Source organism: Peromyscus californicus, unplaced genomic scaffold, assembly GCF_007827085.1.
Source record: "Peromyscus californicus insignis strain IS unplaced genomic scaffold, ASM782708v3 Scaffold_11__1_contigs__length_118956290, whole genome shotgun sequence".
Lineage (NCBI taxonomy): Eukaryota > Metazoa > Chordata > Mammalia > Rodentia > Cricetidae > Peromyscus > Peromyscus californicus.
In genome coordinates, this window is record NW_026294402.1 from 48600856 (window position 1) to 48622854 (window position 21999).

The following is a 21999-nucleotide window of genomic DNA, read 5'->3' on the forward strand; positions in this document are numbered from 1 at the left end:
CTCAGCCACCCTGCTTCCTCCCAGAGACAAACAGCTGTGGCTGAAGAAGCACCCTTCTCATCCACTGTGCCTCTCTTGTGACACAGACAGTCCCGGCCTCAGATCGTCCCTGATTTTGCTGTACATGTCAGTAAGCTGGATTGTCAGGGCAAGTCACCACATGGGCAGTATTAGTTATCCAGAAACTCTGCTTTCCTAGTGCTTTGCAAGTTACTGAGACAAAGTTTATTTTTGTGTGACCCGTATAGTGGATAACATGAAGATAAAAGATATGGATTTCCAGACGATTAGTGTCAAGCTTCTTGTGTATGTGAGAGTGGAGGGATCTCTGTGGCCTGGGCTGGCCCCAGAATTCTAGTCCTCTTGCCTCTACCTCAGAGTGTAGGATTCCAGGAATGCGCCACTACACCAGGTCTTCTAACTACTTTTAGTTACTGTGAAAATTAATGTGGATCATGTCTGTCTGTCTTGTCCGATCTAGATTTACATGACTTCGACATACTAGCACTACAAAATAAATAAAATTTATTGACCAGTTGACAAGGCATTGTCTGGGTTTCCTGTCTAGAAACATTAATCAGAGTGCCGAATCAACGCTGGGTCTCTAGGCTACATGCAAGTAGGAAAGGAAGCAACAGGGAGCTATTTGGAAAATTCTGTCCTAACAACATTGTTTTGACATAATGAAGCAAAAATCTCTCCTATATTCCAGCTAGATAAAGAAGAAGGCTGATGCTTTTAATCATTGAGTTTTATTTGGAGTAAGATCCACTGCTTGAGGCCATTTGATAGAATAAAGGCAGTGATAAAACTAAATTTTGTTTGATTTCTATCTAAAGCAGAAATGGATTTCCTTTGCTTAGCTGGTGGAACTGTTGAAGCTAGATGATGCTAGAGCGATGTATTTACTGGTTTTTTTAAATTTTTACTTTATTATAGAAGAAGTGATAAATTCTGGGCCAGAGAGATGGCTTGGTGGTTAAGAGCACTGGCTGATTTTCCAGAGGTCCCAGGGTCAGTTCGCAGTACGCACATGGTGGTTCACAACCCTCCATAACTCCAAGAGATGCGATACCCTCTTCTGAACTCTGTGTGTACCAGGCACATACATGGTACACTTACATGCATGCAGGCAAATTACTCATATGCATAAGAGATTTTTTAAAAATTAAATGATAAATTTGAGTGGAAGAGTTATTTAATCAGTTGCCTTAAATAACTCTTTGCCCAATTAAGGATTTTTCATATTTTGCTTTCCTGGGTGGCAAATTTACAGAGATTTTACACACACCAATAGCTTTGGCTTGGGATGAATGTGTTGGCCATGTTCTAAGCTATAGGGCACAGGTGCTCCCATGAAGCCGTTGAAGGGTGAGTGAAGGAAGCTAAGGACGTCCTGCCCAAGCACAGAACTGGAGCAGGTCTGACCACACCACCAGAAACAGCATGCTCAGGTCCAAGGAGGAGCTCTTACATTTTTTTCAAAGTTTTCTAAGGTAAATTCATTGGGCTTGGGGAAATACTCCAGTCTGTGCATTCTTCCGATATTCAGAATGATGTTCGTTCCCTTTTTGACTGGGTAGCCATCAATCACATCATCATCCAGGGCTCGACGCATGACCAAGTCCACAACGGGCTGGTACCGCAAGCTTTCATTAATGAAGTTTTCTACCACTTTTAAATTTTGGATATCCTCAATCCTTATGTCTCTGTCACCTGTGGAACAGACCAGAAGGACAAAGACAGCAATGCTAGTTTTACATGTGACAAGCGCTATAGCTCCTCCTTTTTTCCATAGAAGAAGTTGTTCTTGGTTAAAAAAAAAAAAATGCTTGTAATTCTAGTGCATACCACCCACTGGAAACAGTTGTGTTATATTTGGTCTGCAAAGGTCTTTATAAAAGTTCAGACGTGAAATCATTTCTGGAAATTTTCATAACCACAACAAAAAAGATTTCCTAAAAATATCAGAAAATTTGCTCATGCAAGACCCACATTCCCACCTGCAGACAATGGGCAGAAGATGTGGTGGGGGCAGCTACCCCTTCAGAGGGACATACACTCTGTAATTCCATGTCGGCCACACCTACTCCACATCTCATACTCCTCTTGTCTGTGCGCCTCAAGTCTTTGAGTGTTCCATCTACTCCACATTCTAGGGAACATTTACTTTGTCTCTTAATATGTGAGCCTACTAGCACAATAACCATCCCAAACATGGGTGCACAGGCTGCTGCAGGGTCAGGGAGATCAACTGAGTCCATTTTATAATGTCACTCCTGTGGTGGTATTTTACTTATACTGAAATGTGATTTTAATTGTATGTTAATAAATAAAGTTGTCTGGGGGTCAGAGCTATTAGAGTCATAGCAAGTGCATGGCGGCGGTGGCGCACGCCTTTAAGGACCTGGAGGGCGGTACATTCAGGTAGTGACGAGGCAGTCACATGTTTGGGTTTACAACCAATGAGAAGGCAGAACAGGAAGACTTTAAAGACAAACACACAGGAAGTAGGTCCTTTTCGGAGAGCTCTCTTACCTGGAGAGGATCCCTGAATCAGGAAGGGTGAGGCTCTTAGCTCTGACCTCTTGGCTTTCTTCTCTGAATTGGCTCTGTGTTTCTTATTTGGTTACATCTACATTTGGCGCCCAACGTGACAAGAATCCATTAAAAACCGCTTAACTTGGCTTGGCGGCAGGTCCGGTTTCCCGCCAGGGCGGCCGGCAGGTCCCGTTTCCGCCAGGGCGACCGGCTCCCTAGCCCGGGCCCAGGTCGGCTTGGCCTCAGGCCGGACTAACTTTGAGCTACTTGCTTAAAGCCGGTGCTACAGACAATTCAGGCCTGCCCTGCCGAACAGGGCCCCTGCCTGTAAAGCCAACACACGTGGTTGGAGCTTAAGGTAGCCAGAGCCAAGGCTTGACTAGGCTCAAGCGGGAACAGGTGCCTGGATTCAAGTTCTTAGTCAGAACTTGTGGCTACGGTTCTTGCGTGTTCTCTCTCTCTCTCTCTCTCTCTCTCTCTCTGGATTCACACCTCGGACACTAGGAGGCTGTTTTGAAATTCCCTTGGATTGGTACTGTTCTACGAGGACTTGGTAAGTCACTTAACATATCGAATATTTTAAAGGAAACTATTTAAAAGAGAAATTTTTTTCCACATTTAAAAAAAAATGGGTTTTCTGTGTTCATTGGAAGAAAATTGGGCTTTGTTTGCAATTTTAGACAGTCTGACAATGGAACAGCTATATGAGAAGATTAATGTTGACCGAATTATGCATTTTATTACTATGCTTATTCTCATTTTACTATTTAAAAAAGATAGTCAATTTAAGTGCCAGGATGACAGCTTTAGAAAAACTTGATAAACCTGTAAAAACTCAGACAGAAGAAACTAACAGTGAAGTTGCTTCAAGATTGGATCATAGGGTTACAGAAAGAAAGCCTGTGTTCACACAGTCACCCTTAGTTTGTCCAGTAACCGTACAGCAGTTGCCTGATCAAATGACTACACAAAATATTTGGGCTCCAATTGAAATGTTAGATTTACGAAGGTTTAAGGAGGCAATAGTATCTTATGGCATGCATTCCCCATATGTAAAGCAAATGTTAAACTCTTGGTCAACATATAATAGGATTGTACCACAGGATTGGCGGGAGCTGGCACAAGCTGTTCTTGAACCCAGTCAAAGGCTTCAGTGGCTAACTTGGTTCAAGGATGAAGCTAAAAACATAGAAAAACAGTGGAGGGATAAAGGAATACAAGTCTGCCAGGATCAGCTTATTGGAGAAGGTCAATATGCTTCAGCACAAGCACAATGTTTATATGATGTCCAAACCCTAATTTTATGTCGAACAGCAGCCTTGAATGCATGGGACAGAGTTGAGGAACCAGGAAAAAAAACTGAGTCATTTACAAAGGTTGTACAAGGCCCAAAAGAATCTTTCACAGATTTTTTACAAAGACTGGCTTCAGCAGTAAAGAGAATGGTCCCGGATTCAGAAGCTAGTAAGATAATAATTGAAACTTTGGCCTTTGAGAATGCGAATGCAGCATGCAAAACAATAATCAGGCCATTAAAGGCAAGATCTGCACCTTTGGAAGATTGGATTAGAGACACGGTTAATGTTGAAGCTCATGAGCATGATGATACGTGGGTAGGAGAAGCAATTTCAAAAGGTTTGAGGAATGTTAGATGTTTTGGATGTGGAAAGGAAGGACATTTGAAAAGGGACTGTAAACAGGTCATTCCTAGAAACAATGTTTCTTCAAGGAACAATGGCAACAGACTGCCCCTTCCTTCTGGAGTATGCAGAAGGTGTGGTAAGGGAAAACACTGGACCAACGAGTGTAGATCAACAAGGGACAGACAGGGTAATCCTTTGCCTCAGTCTTCGGGAAACTCCCAGAGGGGCCTCATGCAGGCCCCAATAGCAAATCCAGTTCAAACCTTTCCTGCAGTCGTAGAGGAAACTCCTACTCAGAGCAATTAAATAACCAAATGCCTATTGGAATAAGTCATGCTGGTCAGGATGATGAAACAGAGAGAATAGAAAATTCAGGAGAAAACATAAAGAAAATTTTTTGGCAAACTTCTATTAATGAACAAAGACCAAAATTATCGATAAAAATAAATGGTGTTTTGTTGTCTGGTCTGGTAGACACAGGTGCGGACGTTACCATAATTGCACCAGAATTTTGGCATCCAACTTGGCCTCTTCAGGAGGTAAACATTCAACTGTTAGGAATTGGGACATTATCTCAGGTGAAACAGAGTGCAAGATGGCTCAAATGTATAGGTCCAGAAGGACAGAGAACAAAATTAAAACCATATGTGGCTAACATAGCTATGAACCTGTGGGGTCGAGACTTGTTACAACAATGGAATACTCAGATTAACATCCCTCCAATCTCAGAAACAAATCATAAACTAGCACATGTTTCTGAGAGAAATATTAGAAGGCATTATTCTGAGTGGTCACCAGCCATCCATATTATACAAGAACAGGGCACAACAACTGATGATCTTCCAAAGACATCAACAGCTCTACCTTTAAAATGGTTAACAGACAAGCCTGTATGGGTCCAGCAATGGCCTTTAACAACAGAGAAACTCCAGGCTTTAGAAGAGCTGGTAGAAAAACAGTTAAATGCTCAGCATATTGAAGAATCAACCAGCCCTTGGAATTCTCCTGTATTTGTTATTAAGAAGAAATCTGGTAAATGGAGAATGGTAACAGACCTTAGAGCAATTAACAAAGTAATTCAGCCAATGGGCTCTCTACAATCTGGAATTCCTTTGCCTACTCTGTTACCAAAAGGATGGCCTCTCATAGTTATTGATTTAAAAGACTGTTTCTTTTCAATACCCTTACAAGAAAAAAGACAGAGAAAGATTTGCTTTCACAGTGCCTACTTACAATAATTCTCAACCGGTTAAAAGATTTCAATGGAGAGTCCTCCCACAAGGAATGTTGAATAGCCCAACTCTGTGCCAATATTTTGTACAACAGCCATTGGAAGTGATACGTAAAAAATTTCCTAAATCTATAATTTATCATTATATGGATGATATTTTTCTAGCTGACTCAAATGCAGATACTTTAGAAAGAATGTTTGAAGAAGTAAAGAAAATTTTGCCTTGCTGGGGATTACAAATTGCTCCTGAAAAGATACAAAGAGGAGATTCTATTAATTACTTAGGATATAAAATAGAGCTACAAAAAATTAGACCCCAAAAGGTGCAAATTAGGAGAGATAGACTACAGACTCTTAATGACTTTCAAAGATTATTTAGAGATATTTCTCATCTAAGAACTATTGTTGGGGTAAAAAATGATGAACTGCATAATTTGTTCAAAACCTTAGAAGGTGACAAGGACTTAAATAGTCCAAGAGAATTATCACCTGAAGCTGAGAAAGAATTGGCCTTGGTAGAAAAGAAAGTACATGAAGGACACGTGGATCGTATTGATCCAAAGCTGGATTGCATTTTGGTTATTTTACCTTCTAGACATTCTCCTACAGGAATATTAATGCAGAGGGAAGATATTATATTAGAATGGATATTTTTACCAAATAAACCAAATAAAAAATTAAAAACTTATGTGGAAAAAATCTCTGACTTGATTTGGAAAGGAAAATCGAGACTTCGTCAATTAGCAGGAATAGATCCAGCAGAAATTGTCGTACCTTTAACTAAGGAGGATATTGAAAAATTATGGACAGAAAGTGAACCTTGGCAAAGAGCTTGCAGTAATTTTTTGGGAGAAATTAACAGCAAATATCCCAAAAGCGATAGAATTGATCTTATAAAGAGAGCTGATTGGATCTTGCCTCGAATTGTACGGGAAAAACCCATATCTGGAGTTCGTACATTTTATACAGATGCCAACAAACAAGGAAAGGCAGGTTACAAATCAGAAAATTTAAGTAAAGTGGTTCAAAGTCCTTATAATTCAGTTCAAAAATCAGAATTGTATGCTATTCTGTTGGTATTAATGGATTTTTCAGAACCTCTCAACATAGTAACCGACTCTCAGTATGCTGAAAGAGTAGTATTACATATTGAAACTGCAGAATTTATCCCTGATGCTTCAGAATTAACTTCACTATTTATTCAATTACAAGATACAATCAGGAAAAGGAGTCATCCTTTATATATAACTCACATTTGATCCCATACTGGTCTGCCAGGCCCTCTAGCACAAGGCAATGATGAGATTGATAAATTATTGATAGGAAATGTGCTGGAGGCCTCAGAATTTCATAAAAAACATCATGTCAATAGTAAAGGTTTAAAAAAGGATTTTTCCATAACCTGGCAACAAGCCAAAGAAATAGTAAAGAAATGTCCTACTTGTTCCTTCTACAATCAAATGCCATTACCAGCTGGATGTAACCCAAAAGGTACTCAAAGGAATGAAATCTGGCAGATGGATGTGTTTCACTTTGCAGAATTTGGAAAACTGAAATATGTACACCACACTATCGATACTTATTCAGGATTTCAGTGGGCAACTGCTTTGAGTTCTGAAAAAGCTGATTCTGTAATCACTCATTTGCTCGAAGTTATGGCCATCATGGGTATACCTGCACAAATCAAAACTGATAATGCTCCATCATATGTCTCTGTTAAAATGAAACAGTTTTTTGCTTATTACAATATAAAGCATATTACAGGCATACCACATAACCCTACAGGTCAAGCAATTGTAGAAAGATCAAACAGAACTCTAAAGGATATGCTAAATAAACAGAAAGGGGTAACAAAACCCCCCAGAAACAGACTGCATAATGCTCTATTAACTTTGAATTTTCTTAATGCCAATGAGAAAGGAACAACAGCTGCAGAGATACATTGGATAATAGAAAAAACTACGGAATTAAATCAGCCTATATACTTTAAGGATGTGCTGACCTCAGAATGGAAACCAGGGTATGTGTTACATTGGGGACGAGGTTTTGCTTTTGTTTCTACAGGAGAAGATAAGTTGTGGGTACCATCAAAATTGATAAAGGTTCGATTTGAACAAGAGAAACCTCTTAATTAGAGGAGGTGATAGTTCTTCAACCAGCATGAACATCCAATTTAAACTAACTTATACCAGTAACACATGTCTTTTCATTTAATCAGATAATAACTTGCCAAAAAGGAACATCCCCAAAATTAGTCTTGGGGAAAGGTTTTTGTTTTTGTCTTTTAGGAGAATGAAGGTTAAGGAATCTGAAGAACACTGGACAAATGAGACAACTGAGAAAAGGGACAAATCATCTATCCCAGGAAACAGAGTGAAACGGCGTATGGGTATATATTATCTAAAAAATTTTATGTCTTCCTAAATGTTTGTTTCTGCTTTTCTCTAAAAATTTAACACTATTGGTCTTCTAATAGTCCCAGTTCAATTAAAATTTAAAGCTGACTTTAGAGTTGGAGAATGGCTCTCTCCTTCTTTAAACTCAAGCATGTTGTTAAAAGGAAAATGCAAACCCCCTGTATCATGCCAGAATAAAAGAGCCATCTTCTGCTATGGGACAGGAGAAAAGCCAAATTAACTAAGGGACTATTCTATTACTAATCTCAACTCTTTGATTCTATTCTGATTCTTTAAAACTTTTCTTAAAGTATAAATTTTATATCAAAATTTACAAGATTAATATATAGATATATAGATATATATACATTTTAACCTTTGTTAAGATATGAATGGTCATATAGAGTATTAATTAATTCTAGAAAAAAGGCTTCAATTAGCTGCATATATATGTCCTTGTGTTCGAGTCTCTTATCAGTTTTCTGCAGGAAATCATGGCCAGGCCTAACATCAACTGAAGTCTCCAGGAAGAAGTTGGGGCCCCACAACAACAACAATTCCACGTGGACAATAATAATGTCACTAAGCTGACAAACATCATCTACAGATCAGCTTTGAACTACAAGGTGCTCATAGCAATTTTGAGATGACTAGCTGAGATGATCCAGTCTCAAAGACTACTTGAATAAAGACTTGAGATAAACCCTGAACTTTGGCATTATACACAGACTGGATAATGAAGGATATGGTTACCTTTCCTAGAATTTGACAATTAACCTAAAATTTTTCTTTCAGGATAAAGATAACTTCGCCCATACCCAGCAGGAAGCAATTTTAAGAATACGATGCCCACATTCCCAAAGAGGTGGTGTGGGGCGGGTGGTTTTTTTGGTCTTTTTAATGGGTTTTGGGTCTGGGATAATTTTCATTGTTTAGGGGAGTTGGTTATAAGTTGTTGTCAAGGGTTAGGAAAAAGGCTAAGCAAAGGAGATTAGATTTAAGGTTCTTGTTTAAAAAAAAAAGAGAAAGAAAGAAGAAGAAAAAGACAATTACTAGTTTTAAATACTTTACATTGGATTGGATTGTTTTATATTGTATACAAATTATATATATTGAAATTGATATTGTTAGAAAATGCTATATGTATATCTCTAATTGTACTTATACCATTCATTTAACAATGCAATTTTCTGATCCTTGAATGTTATTATTACCAACTATTAGGATATAAAGAAATGAAAGTTAGTAGTTACACATTACAATAGAACTTGTAGTCATATTAGATATGTTTTAAAAATTGAGCAGATATATTTTAGACAGGTCATCTTCAAACCCTTCAGAGATCTACAGAATATGGCATTTAAAATGTTTTAATAACTTAGAAAATTTTTCTTGTTATGATTATGAGACATGTCGGCTCCTGGCAGTACCAATCTACTTCAGGGAAAATATGGGCATTGAAGAAACTGTGTATGGAGTTAACTTTCATTGTGGCAAAAGTTAGCCACTGGACAACAAAGTATCCTTGAATCAACTGCTGACAAAATGGACAGACAGGACATGAAACAAAGGACTACTGATTCTTGCCAAAACAAGTGTGGTTAGGCTTTATCAAAAGGCATCTTCTGAGGCCAGGACAATATGGCACCATCCCTGAAGTGGCCTTCGCAATTCGGAAAAGGTACAGTGCCCTTTTCTTCGAAGGCAGCTGAATAAGCAGTGGGCCGATGGCTTCTGATGTGCAATGGAACAGCAGCTGAAACAGTTATTCTTGAAGAGTAACTAAGCTCATGCCTCGCAATAGTAAACTGGCATTTGACAGAGGGATGTGGAGAAGAACGGGATGCTAAGATGAAGCCATATATACACAGCCAAGAAGAATGAACAGCTGAATTAAAAAATCAACAACAATTTCCAGAATTTAAAATCCTGAATCATGACATGACACTAGTGGAATTCAGGTGTTTCTGGTACATGGACTGCTCTCACCCAATGTGAGGTTGAACTGTTGACCTTGTGTACATCCTACTTCACAAATGAGTCTGTCAGATATGCTAAGCCTATAGGCTGAAGATGATGCCCCAACACTGTGGAGAAACCTCAGGTGACTGTCCAGGCAGCTGGCTGTTTCTGTCAACTCACAAATTTTTTGGAAGTTGCTTGCATGCACTTTCTGTTTTTATTTTTGTTAGCTATTATTATTTCCTTCTTGGGTCTCTGAGGGAGTTGAAGATTAGGTAGTTATAGTTGAAGGTTAGTTAGTTATAGTTGAAGATTAATTAGGATAGAAAGTGAATTAGATACATTTTGGACTTAACAAAATAGGATAGATAATGAAATTATTTTCTCTGAATTTGTCAAATACAAATGGACTAGACATTGTTTAGACATTTATTACTTGTATATATTGTATATAGTCATTGTACTTTTGTATATAGTTTTTCTTTTGTTAGTTATAACCTTTTTCTTTTTTTTCCTTTTTATTAAAATAGAAAAGGGGAAATGTGGTGGTATTTTACTAATACTGAAATGTGATTTTAATTGTATGTTAATAAATAAAGTTGTCTGGGGGTCAGAGCTATTAGAGTCATAGCAAGTGCATGGCGGCGGCGGCGCACGCCTTTAAGGACCTGGAGGGCGGTACATTCAGGCAGTGACGAGGCAGTCACATGTTTGGGTTTACAACCAATGAGAAGGCAGAACAGGAAGACTTTAAAGACAGACACACAGGAAGTAGGTCCTTTTCGGAGAGCTCTCTTGGCTGGAGAGGATCCCTGAATCAGGAAGGGTGAGGCTCTTAGCTCTGACTTCTTGGTTTTCTTCTCTGAATTGGCTCTGTGTTTCTTATTTGATAAGACCGTTGGTTACATCTACACACTCCTTAGTCATCTGTACAGCTACCTTCCCACACATGTCACTGGCAGGCCCGCCACGTCTGACCATGAACAAATTGTTCCTGGAAAATGGCAAGACGCTTACTACTCCCCATCATGAAAAGTCAGGACCCCACCTATCCCTGGATGCGGCTCCCACTGCCTCAGCCTGACCTGACATTGGTCAAAGAGGCTTAGATTTGTCCCAGATATGGCAAGATTTCCAAGTACCCTCAAATGAGCCACCACTTTTACAGAATCAAAGTGTCCCGGGGTCCCCAGGTGTCCCGGTCTCCTGTAAAACCAAGCCATGTAGGAAGGTCTAGTTCAGTAAGAAAAGTCTAGGAAGAGAGCCTGCGTTTTAAGTACTGTGCTCTGTAACCAAGGACCAGACAGAGTGGAGAGGCTGAGGGAAGACAGAGGTATTCGCTGGGAAGTAATGTCCATGTGTGGACCACAAGAGGGAGCATGTTGCATCCCGTTCTGCTGCTTTCCCATCTTTACAGAGTCTGATGGAGAGTCAGGGAGACACTAGGAAGCACAAAGCGGCTCACTCTCAAGGAACTTATGTTAGAGGTCTGATAAAAGCGCGCTCTCAAAATCAGTTTTACCTCCTCCATCCTCCTACAGTGCCCTCTCTCTTCACTCCATTACAACTGAGTTCTCTTTCTCCCACCAGCCTCCCAGCCTCCCCAGTGAATGCCTCAGCGAAACATCGAGAAAGCATTCGGGGATTTGGGGCAATGTTACCCTGTCTCTTTGTTCTCCTCCCCCTTTACCGACGCCCCTACAGAACCCTTCTCGAGTTCATTTGAACTAAGGCAGTCTTTCCTTAGTGTCAACTACTTCTAGCCGCCATAAAAGTGCTTGTTAAAGGTGGTGCTGTTTCATGTCCAATAACTTCTTGCACCAGCGCTTCGTCAAGCCGGGAAAGTCCATCTCATACTGTGTCTTCTCCCATTGCTAAGTAAGATGTTCCTAAAAAGATCAGCCAGGTGAAGGCAATCCCTGATAAGTTTTTGGTTTCTCCCAGAAAAGAGTTCTGATTTTGTGTTTCTAAAGCAGTGTGGGGACAGGATGACGCTGGGGCAGAGCCATGAAAATGGGGGTGGGAGAACTGAATGGAGCCCTGGGGGCTTCTCTGCAGAGGAAAGAGTGGGGAGGAAGGGGCCGCCACTGGATTGCAGCAGAGAAGGAAGCCCATGGCTTCGCCTCTGCTCCCCTCCCCTCCTCCTCCTGCCACCCAGTGAAATCCACAAACACTTGTGTAAGCAACAGATAGCTAAAAGGATTTATGTAACCCACAAGGCAGGCAGAGCATACACTCAAGTTCCCCATCTATGGATTCAACTAGGAGCATTAAAAATATTTTGTGTGTGTTTGTACTGAACGTGCACAGCCTTTATTTTGTAGTTACTCTCCAGATTGTACGGTATCATAATTCTTTATACAGCATTACATTGCATTAGGTATTATAAACAACAGAGAGATGGCTTAGTCTGTGGGAGGTTGTAAGCAGGTTATATGCAAGTACTCTAGTATGTTCTAAGACAGACAAACGTGACTATATATATATCTGTGTGCACATGGAGTGAGGTCTCAGGCTGGGTGGATGACTCAACAGGTAAATGTGTGTCCCCAAGACTGAAAACATGGGTTCCATAACCAGAACTCAGATGGGTGAGGGAGAGAACTGACTCTCGCAAGTTGTCCTCTGTGGCATGTGTGCTAACACATTCTCTCTCCTCTCTCTCTCTCTCTCTCTCTCTCTCTCTCTCTCTCTCTCTCTCTCTCTCTCACACACACACACACACACACACACACACACACACACACACACACTAAAAAGCCCTTGAAGAACACACAGAAAACAGGTAGTAGTGGATGAGAACGAGGCTCTAAGGCAGTGAGAAGAATGAGGACATTCACTTTTTGCTTTGCACGTTGCTCTGGTGTTGGAAGTTTTCAATAAGCCCACACTATTTTTGGGATTTATACAACATACAAATAGGAGGGACAGTCATTTTAACCTACTCAGCATAGCCAAGATGTGGCAGGACTACTTCCTTTATTTTTCCTTCAGGTTTTACGTTTACCATCAGATTCTTAAGACATGAGAAGCCACTGACTTTCACATTCAGAAGGGTTTTTTTTTTAAGCACTGTAATTTACAGCTTACCAACAACAGTGTGGATTTCCTTCAGTATTGCTGTTTCGACCTCGGGGTACTCCGCCACGAGGAGTAACATGAAGTACAGGGTGACAGACATGGTGTCGGGGGCCGCGATCAGCATTTCCAGAATACACTGGTTCACGTTCTCTTTCGTCAGATCTCCACGTCTCTGAAGAATTGGACAGAGGAGAAAAAGGTTGGAAGACGGAATCCAAGTTTCAGAAAATGAGGGGAGGTGACTGACCCTCAAGTATCAACAGTCTCAACAAAATAAAGTTACAGGTCTCTGTAATTAGTGCCAACATTTTTACATATTAACACTCTGCTTAAAGATAAACAAATAGTAATTACCTATGTCCCATTGACCCTCCATATACTCGAGTTTCACATCTATGGATTTAACTAACTGGGCATCACATATATTTTTGTTGTGTTTTTATTAAATGGATACTGACTTTTTCATAGTTTTTCTCTAAATAATACAATATCATAACTATTAGCATAGCATTATACTGTATTAGGTATTATAAACAATCCAGAGGTGAGTGGATCCTGTGGGAGGACATAGTATGTGCAAGTGCTATGGCATGGTAGAGATAAGATTTGCATGTTCTTAGATTTTTGTATCTGGGGAGGGTTCTGGAATTAAAAGTTCCAGATATTGAGGGATGCTTTTATTTAGTGTCTTAGGTCTCCTCTCTTCCTGGTTTCATGTATTGTATTATAATACAGAAGAATTTGAATGATGAACGTCATAAAATGGCTGGTGTTTAAGCTATTTTGGTGGACTATCATAAGACTGCCTGCTCGGGGAATTTTTAAAGAGAAACCATGCCACAATTCTAAAAAGAATTCTTTAAATAATGGTACGCCATCATAATGGGGTTCGTTCAGGTCAATACCTCAGCAAAAATCAAATCAGTTGCAAAATCCATACAGTCTTCCAGTTTCTCCGCTGTGGAGACCTTGTTTCTTTTTTCTTCCACCAAAATGGCTATCTCATCTTTCAAGTCCTTGCTGTGGGGGAAAACGTCAAAATTTTCTCAGTTTAGACATCCTACAAAACAGACTCTGCTTGGTTTAAAGCCATTGGCACTCATGAGTAAGTGAGTTCATATTTCATTTCTTCACAAATATACGTAAGTTACATAAAGCATGCGTTCATTGTATGCTACCAGAGTTCACTGCGGTTTCTAAAACACTGGTAGTAATCTCAAAGCTGTGACTTGAATTCTACATTTCCATTTTTTCTAGATCTGCAGAAAGTTCTGACGAGTGTCAATGTTAGGGTGGCCCAGGCTTTTCTGTCAACTCAAAATGTACTGCAGCGCCCTTGTTCCAGGGAGCCCTCGGGCCACACATTTGGCTCCTTGTTGAGCAGGTTCTTGGCCAAGGGTTCCTTTAGTCTTTGGTCTGTCCCAATGCAGCTGCATTGCTATGGATGCTTCCCATGTTACTTAGCCACCACGCCCCTCTGCACTCTGGGGAGCATCGGACATACCAAAGCGGCCAACAGCAGCAGAGACACAAGGCAGTGTGACCACGCTTGTAAACCCTCCAAGCTTGTGCTACTTACACGGATCTTTCATACTTTCTGTAGAGCCAAGAAATCTTAAAGAAGATGTTTGGTTTGATGAGGAGAGCTTGCCATGCATTAAAATAACCCTGGATTTTTTTCACAATGGCACTTTCTGTTGAGACAAAAACAAGAAGAAATTCACTGAGGAAAATACAAGCCTATGAGCAGAACTCTGGACAGGTTCTTTTCCGAGTCACCAGTGATGATCCAGCTATATAATACTATGAGGCAAATCACTTATTAATTTATCTACTTGGCCTCTAAATTGACTAAGTTATCCATAGAGTTGCCAGTTTTCAAGCTTGTGTTTCAGACCACAGCCTGGACTCTCACACTCCCTTTTTTTGTTTGTTTGTTTGTTTCTTCGAGACAGGGTTTCTCTGTGTAGCTTTGCGCCTTTCCTGGAACTCACTCCGTAGCCCAGGCTGACCTTGAACTCACAGAGATCCACCTGCCTTTGCCTCCCAAGTGCTGAGATTAAAGGCGTGGCCACCGCCCGGCCTCACACTCCCTTTTGGTTGAGCTCCCCCCTCCCCCAACTTTTCTGGACAGAGGGGAGTGATTAGTTATTGCATCCCTGCTCCTGGCAGGGGTGTTATTTGGACAAGCTAGATGGCTTAGTGGATGAAGGTCCTTGCTTCCCAATGATCGTAATTCAATTCCTGGAACCCTCATAAAGGTGGGAGGAGACAAATAGCTCCAGAGCTGTCCTCTGACCTCCACAGGTACACAGAGTAGCACATGTGCCCCTCCCCTCTCCCGTTAATAATGAAGATGACATTAATTTTAAACCTCCAAGCCTGTTGTGCTGCTAACACTGTCCAGCTGATTTTGGAGTTTGGTGAGACATTAACTGGACCGTGCATGTGCTTGGATTACCCACCTAATTAACAGTTCCTCAGTGTCTCACTTCTCAGTGCTATATTCATGTGTGCACTCTTCACACAACCTTCATACTGACCTACGTTTGGCCCAAAGTGAAGAATTGTCCTGAGCCTCGTGCATTGTTAGTAACAGATAAATGATAATGAGTTAAGCTGAATAATGAAGAAAAAAGTCATTGCTTATTTTTTTTCACATTACACCAGACCTATATAAAAATGGGAAAGGAATCAACATTTATTCTCAACTGCCAAAATGCCAATCACTTCTAGGTTGCTTTACAGAGCTTTTAAGTTTAATCCTTATAGTCTTGCCAGGGGAGTGATAGTGTCTTTGATTTGCAAATAAAAAAAGTACAACTGATAGAAATTAAGGATGCAGCTGATATGGCCAGCAGGTCAGCTTGGGAGTTTAACAAATACCCGGTATAAAAGGAAACACAGGTAACCCACACTGGTTATACAGGTGTTGTGGCATCACAGTCTGAACCCAGTCATTGACTAAGGGAGAGATCTACAGTTCTCTTGACACAACCCTTCCTGACAATCCAGGCCTGGGGGAAGCCAAGGAGCAGGGTGGGATCAGCGTGTCTAGTTAACCTCAGCAGAAACGTATTCAGGGAGGTTAGAAGCAGACCAGGCAAAAGGTGACGCAAAAACTTCCCAGAGTAAATGCATAGTTAGATAAAGTTTCTATAGCCCTCCTGAGGAACAGTCGACTAGAGAAGACAATCTCCTCCCGGCCATGGGAGAAAGGGAGGTCTCATAGCTGATCTTGTTCAAATGTGGGAAGTCAGGTGACACATGGATGACTCAGAAGGGTTTCCTCAAATGCTAGGGCGTAGACATCGTTCTCCTGCCTACACTGTTGTCTTTCAGCTCTGCACATGGCTGTGACTTCACTTTGTTCAGGCTGTGTTTAAATGTCCTCTGTGAAGAGATCTTTCCTGACCACTCAACTCCATAATGACTATGCCCACACTGCCACCCCGTCTCAGTCCCTGCCCTTTTACCTTGGTTTGGTTTTGCCTCAAGGCATTTATTATTGCCTACTGTGTAATTTGGTAATTACTTGTTTTACTGCCCATACACCCCTACTGCAATATAAGCTCCTCAAAGGTGAAAATTGTACCCATCTTCCTGGCTCTCCTCAGAACCTAAAACATTGAATAGCAGCCAATACATGTTGTTGAGTGAATGAATGAACCAATGAACATGGTTATAAATTAATTTAGAAAAGTCTCATACTAATGTCAATGGCAGAGTGGAATTTACCCAAATAACTGTTTGCTTTTAGGTGGTGGTAGTAATGTGTACATTTAAAAATATTCATCTTTTCTAGCTTAGTGGAGAAGGTGAGATGTCAGGTTGGTATAAATATTAAATGGCAGACATGTACATAAAGTGTCTTTTCATATTGTTTGGTATATAATAGATACTAAATTAGTGGCAGCTGTTATCATCATTTCTGGCATTATAGGCAGCATTGTTACCTCCTTTTATCATATACAGTCAAGTTCTCATAGAGAGTACCTTTGAGAGAAGGAATATGTACCATATAAATAAATAGTTGCATGGGTATATATCATGCCCAAAAGAATGATTGGAAATTGTTAAATACATCCAATTTTCCAGCTCTATGTTAATGACCACACAAACTGATAATCTTTGCCTAGAGTAGAGTGTTATGTCCCAGAGCAACACAGGAGGCAGAGAAGAGATGGAGGTTGACCTCTGCTTTGAAAGTTTATAGCCTAGAAATGAACAGGGAGAAACACTACAGGGAAATGCCCTACGGAATACTTAGAAACGCTCACTTAACCATGAGCAACATACAGAGTAGCACTTTGCTTCAGCGTGCTGTCCCCATGTGCCCTGTTTAAAAGGGGGCAGGAGGCATGAGAATTCAAAATCCAGTACCATCCAGGGGGATCCCCAGGAACAGCATGTTAGAGGTGTCCAGCATGATGTGCCGCATGAGGGTCAACACATCCACGTAGCCTGAGTTGTCGGTGACTTCGTCCAGCCTGTCCAAATGCTGCTTGATGGACTCTGTGCAAACTTCTACCATTCGAATGAGACCGGGGCCTGTCAGAGCTGAAGGACAGAGATTTGGCCATCACAAACACCAGGACACACACGAGCAGGCTGTTTTGCCTTTTTATGTCAGGAGCAATTGCCCTCACCTTTACATTCGATAACAGGATGAGAATTTGCATAATCTTCTCCATACCTTCCTGTGTTATCCTGATTTTCTGTAAGAAGTGCTTATCGTTTTGACTAAAAATTAGTGAATGTTAATTTTAAAAGATGATTCAAATTCAAGCCCTTTTTTAAGCCCTAGTTAATCATTTGTGAGGCTGCAGATGAAACAGTCATTTTTTCTGGGTACAATAACCAACGGTACTTTTTTACACTTACTGTACGTATTTCCCTTGAGATGATGGTTCGGATTTGGTCAGGATCACATTTCCTTTACGTTTTAGCATGTGGAAGGACAATACTACAGAACCAGTGAAGCTGGTCCTTAACCATTTCACCTAAGATGCGTGCGTCCTAGTTAGCACGGGTGTGCAATGCCAGTCTTAGGAACACCGACCGTGTGTCCTTCTCTTACCCTTAGCCGTTCTTCAGATTAGCTCCAGATTCATTTTACACAGCAAAGGCAGGCAGAGCAATTGCTCGTTTGCTTTACAGGCTTCAATGACCAAGGAACTTCTCAAAGAGGGTGACAACTACTTCCTGGCATTGTCCTTCAACCAATCTTGCATAAGGGTCCTCAACACATGTTTGTCAAATAAATGAATGAGCAAATGGATGGACAAATGAGTGGATGGGTGGATGAATGAATGAACGAATGAATGAATACAGGTAAAGTGACTTGGCTCTGCCCTCCCTTTGCTCTGCTCCTGGCCCTCTGGGTACTGGCCCTGGTAGCCCATCGTGGTAGTTTCTTTAAGTTTCCTTTGGGACTATTCTCTATTTTTGTGTCTTCTGTTATTCAGACTTGCTGAGAAAGATCTTTAAATGACATGGAAATTTTTGGGGTACCTTGAAGGCAATCATTCTCTCAAATCAGGAGATCATTCTCTCAAAAAGGAGAAACATATATCAGAAGGCCGACTTAGCAAATAAGAAAGGGCCGGGCGGTGGTGGCTCACGCCTTTAATCCCAGCACTCGGGAGGCAGAGCCAGGCGGATCTCTGTGAGTTCGAGGCCAGCCTGGTCTACAGAGCGAGTACCAGGAAAGGCGCAAAAGCTACACAGAGAAACCCTGTCTCGAAAAACAAAAAAAAAAAACAAAAAAAACAAAGCAAATAAGAAAGGAAGCTTGCCAGCATGGCAGCTCACACCAATAATCCCAGCACTCTAGGGCCTGTGGCAGAAGGATTCTTAGAAGTTCAAGGCCGGTTTGGGCCCCATAATGAGTTTCAGGCCAGTATAGGCTACAGAGTAGGATCTTGTCAAGAAAGAATGTGGTAGACAGTGTGTGTTGGGGGTGGAGGATGGGGAGAAGGAAGGGAAGGGAGGGAAAATGGAGTAGCAGAGATCTGGGGATACCAGTCTAAAGACACTCTAAAGATCCCCAAATGTGTTAAAGAAGGCTGAAGTAGAAGCCTTCCTCCAAGTGGAGGAAGTTCTCTGTTCTCTGGGTAATGATCACATTCAAGAGAAGGACAAATCATCCCTTAATGACTCAGCTTTTGGTATGGAAGGGGTGGCTCCACATGTCACTCACGGTTTCCTTCCAGGTGAGTGCAGGATTTGCCTCTATGACCAAGAACTTGAAGCCATACTTCACAGACCAGCAGAGTACAATATGATGGCTTATGGGCATTAGTGTATGTAGATATGATTTAACGCTTAAATGTACTTAAAAGTACTCTCATCTTGGTCAAGAGAAGAATCAGCAAGTAATCAAATTTCATCTATAAATAGCTCTTTGGGCAGTTTCAGTGCACAACTTCTCTCTACTCCTACCTACCTCTCCCCCATCTCCCAGGATGAACCATTTCCACAGCTGTGTCTACCTGCTTCCCTACACTCCCCATAGATTAACACTTCATAATGTTACTGGCTTAGACTCCAACATGTGTCCCATTTTTTTCTACTTTCCCAGGAAAACCAAAAGACTCTAACTCCAAAAGAAGAGTTGTTGAGATGCTTAGGACTCTCATTAATTTTATAAAGATGTCAGGCACTTCAGTATGCTTTTTAGTAAGTAATTAGCTTACTGTTTTTGGAATTTACTTGGGGTCTAATTTTATAACATTTTATTAAAAAGTCTGATCTCAGATATACAGGGCTAGTCTAAAACATTTACCAAGATGTGTTGACAAATCTCCAAGTTCTGCTAAAATGTCCCCCTTTCCACCGTTCTTGTCCCCATGACCTCTCCTCTGCCTGCCTCTCGTCGCTGCAGTAACCCCCACACGTTTTCATTCTCCGTGGTTGTGTTTTGTTCTCCTTAACTTTCGTCTGTTCCCAAGGACAGACACACAGACATATGTCCATATCATTTTCATTGAAAGATTTAGCGAATCCTTGTAACTCCTGAGACATGCTCAAGTCCTTGACTTAATAAGAAGTGTCTTGAGTGATTTGGACCTGTCTTTCTCTTGCCTGATGTTTGTCCATGAAAGGTTCCTGGATATGCCCTGACGCTCCGTCTTTCTCAGCTGTCAAATATCCCATCCTTTGCTCCTACAGGGTCTTTCTTTGTTACACTTTGTTAGATTTTACTTCATTCAAAATTCATCATAAACATCCACTGCCCTAAAGTGTCTTTCCTGATCCCTTAGTGGCTTCAGGTGGCCCATGTATCTAGTCTCTGCTGTCTGGTGCAACCTCACCTAGACAGTATTTGGTGATACACAGGCCCACCTTACCCAGCCTTCCCATTACATGGTCCTCAAAGGGCAGAACCAAGTCTTTCTTATCATTGTATTATTAGTATCTAATACAATGATGAGAACAGTAGTTTGTTAAAGAAAAATAAATTAATAGAATTTAGAGATTCTATTAATTCTTGAATGTTAAGAGTACAGGATATTGGTATGTGAAAGTTAGCTACTCCTAAATGCTAATTGACATATTCTTAGTAAAGCTGGGTCAAATGACAAAGTAAAATACAATTTATATTTCTATGGAGTCAGACACGTATATGTGTTCTTTACAACAGCTCATGTCCCAGTTCTATAATATGCATCAATTTCTGTGGATTAAGAAAGCACACAGATACTAATTGACTTGCTGAAGTCCTCCTATAAGTAGTAAACGACAGTGTTGGGACATGAGCCCACTATAATCCTGAGACACGTACCTTTCCACTAACCCAGCGTCAGTCTTGTAAGGCACAGGGAGATGGATCTGCTTCAACATAGTAGCACACACACAAAAACTCTCCAAAGTTGTCTAGGGTCCTAATCCCAAAATGATTCAAGTGTGTGTCCTCAAGAAGAGGAGATTATGGTGTGTCATCATGGTAAGCCCAAACCAATCCCAAGAGTCATTAGTGAGGAAATTTTCCCATCTGAGGTCATAAGCGAAGGTGGGGCAGAGGTGTGCGGTGTGAAGAGGAGTGGACCTGTCACCCCCAGACAAGGAATGAACGTGGGGCTCCGAAGCTGGAAGAGTTGAGATCAATGACGCCTCCTATCCACGGGCTTGCCATGGCCTGCTGAGACCCACAACAGACCTCTGACTGGCAGAAGTTTAAGACAGCAAGCCTGTCACTCACCCCAAGCTGTCTAGTGTGTTACAGCAGCCAGAGGAAGCCCTTGGCTTCCTATAGCAGCGTGGCTAGGTCCTAGAGATCTGCAGAGCCTGCATGGAAAGAAGAATTTGGATGGTACACGGTCATACCTAAAATCCATGTAGCTCCAGATGCCATCTCTGACAAGGTTGCCAAGGCATGGCTATCTTTTCTGATACTTGATTTAGCATCAAAAAATGGCCTTATATAGTCCTCAACAGCTTCATTTTCCGAATGATATAGTAAGGGGTAAGTGCTGGATAAGGAGGCTTGGACCTGAGTCTCTGCTGACCTCTGCCTTCTCTGCTGGTGCAAATCTCATCCCTTCTAGGACTTCATTTCTTCAACCACAAAACTCAGAGGCCAGATGAAGTCACACACAGTCTTCCCCTGTAAGATTCTCTCGTTGTCCTCTCTTAAAATGTGTGGCCTGTCAGAGAGCGGGTCTGCCAGTGTGTTGTGTAGTCGTGTTTAGATCAAACACTGAGCTAAAACGCTAAATCCTTAGTTGAAATGACCCTCGGGCAGGTCAATCTCTTCCGTTTGGCTATATCCATAGACTCTGGGATTGTATTCTGGGGGCTAATGTTGTAATCTTGGGCAAGTAATTTAACCTGTTTGAAACTTGTTTTCCTGCCTATAAAATGCAGGTGATATGAAATGTCTCCATATGAGGTTGCTGTGGAATTACAATGTCAAGTGTCTAGGATGATGTTTGATGCATAAGCAAAGGTATAAAGAAGCTTTATTCATATTATTTCAAAATTATGTGGCAGCAAAATTTGAATCATATTTTTTTTTTTTTTTTTTTTTTTTACTTTTTCGAGACAGAGTTTCTCTGTGCAGTTTTGGTGCCTGTTCTGGATCTGTAGACTAGACTGGCCTCGAACTCACAGAGATCCGCCTGCCTCTGCCTCCCGAGTGCTG

General features: G+C 41.1%; 1 protein-coding gene across 1 annotated transcript in view; it reads right to left on the reverse strand.

Annotated features, from left to right (window-relative positions):
• LOC128124380 (aromatase) overlaps nt 1-21999 on the reverse strand; it is a 90341-nt gene that overhangs the window by 1007 nt on the left and 67335 nt on the right. Inside the window, exons 5-9 of the mRNA XM_052760543.1 lie at nt 17238-17414; nt 14434-14548; nt 13760-13874; nt 12864-13026; nt 1475-1716 (exon numbers count right to left, since the gene is read on the reverse strand). Coding sequence (XP_052616503.1) covers nt 1475-1716; nt 12864-13026; nt 13760-13874; nt 14434-14548; nt 17238-17414 — 812 coding nt within the window. The remainder of the gene's footprint in view (nt 1-1474; nt 1717-12863; nt 13027-13759; nt 13875-14433; nt 14549-17237; nt 17415-21999) is intronic.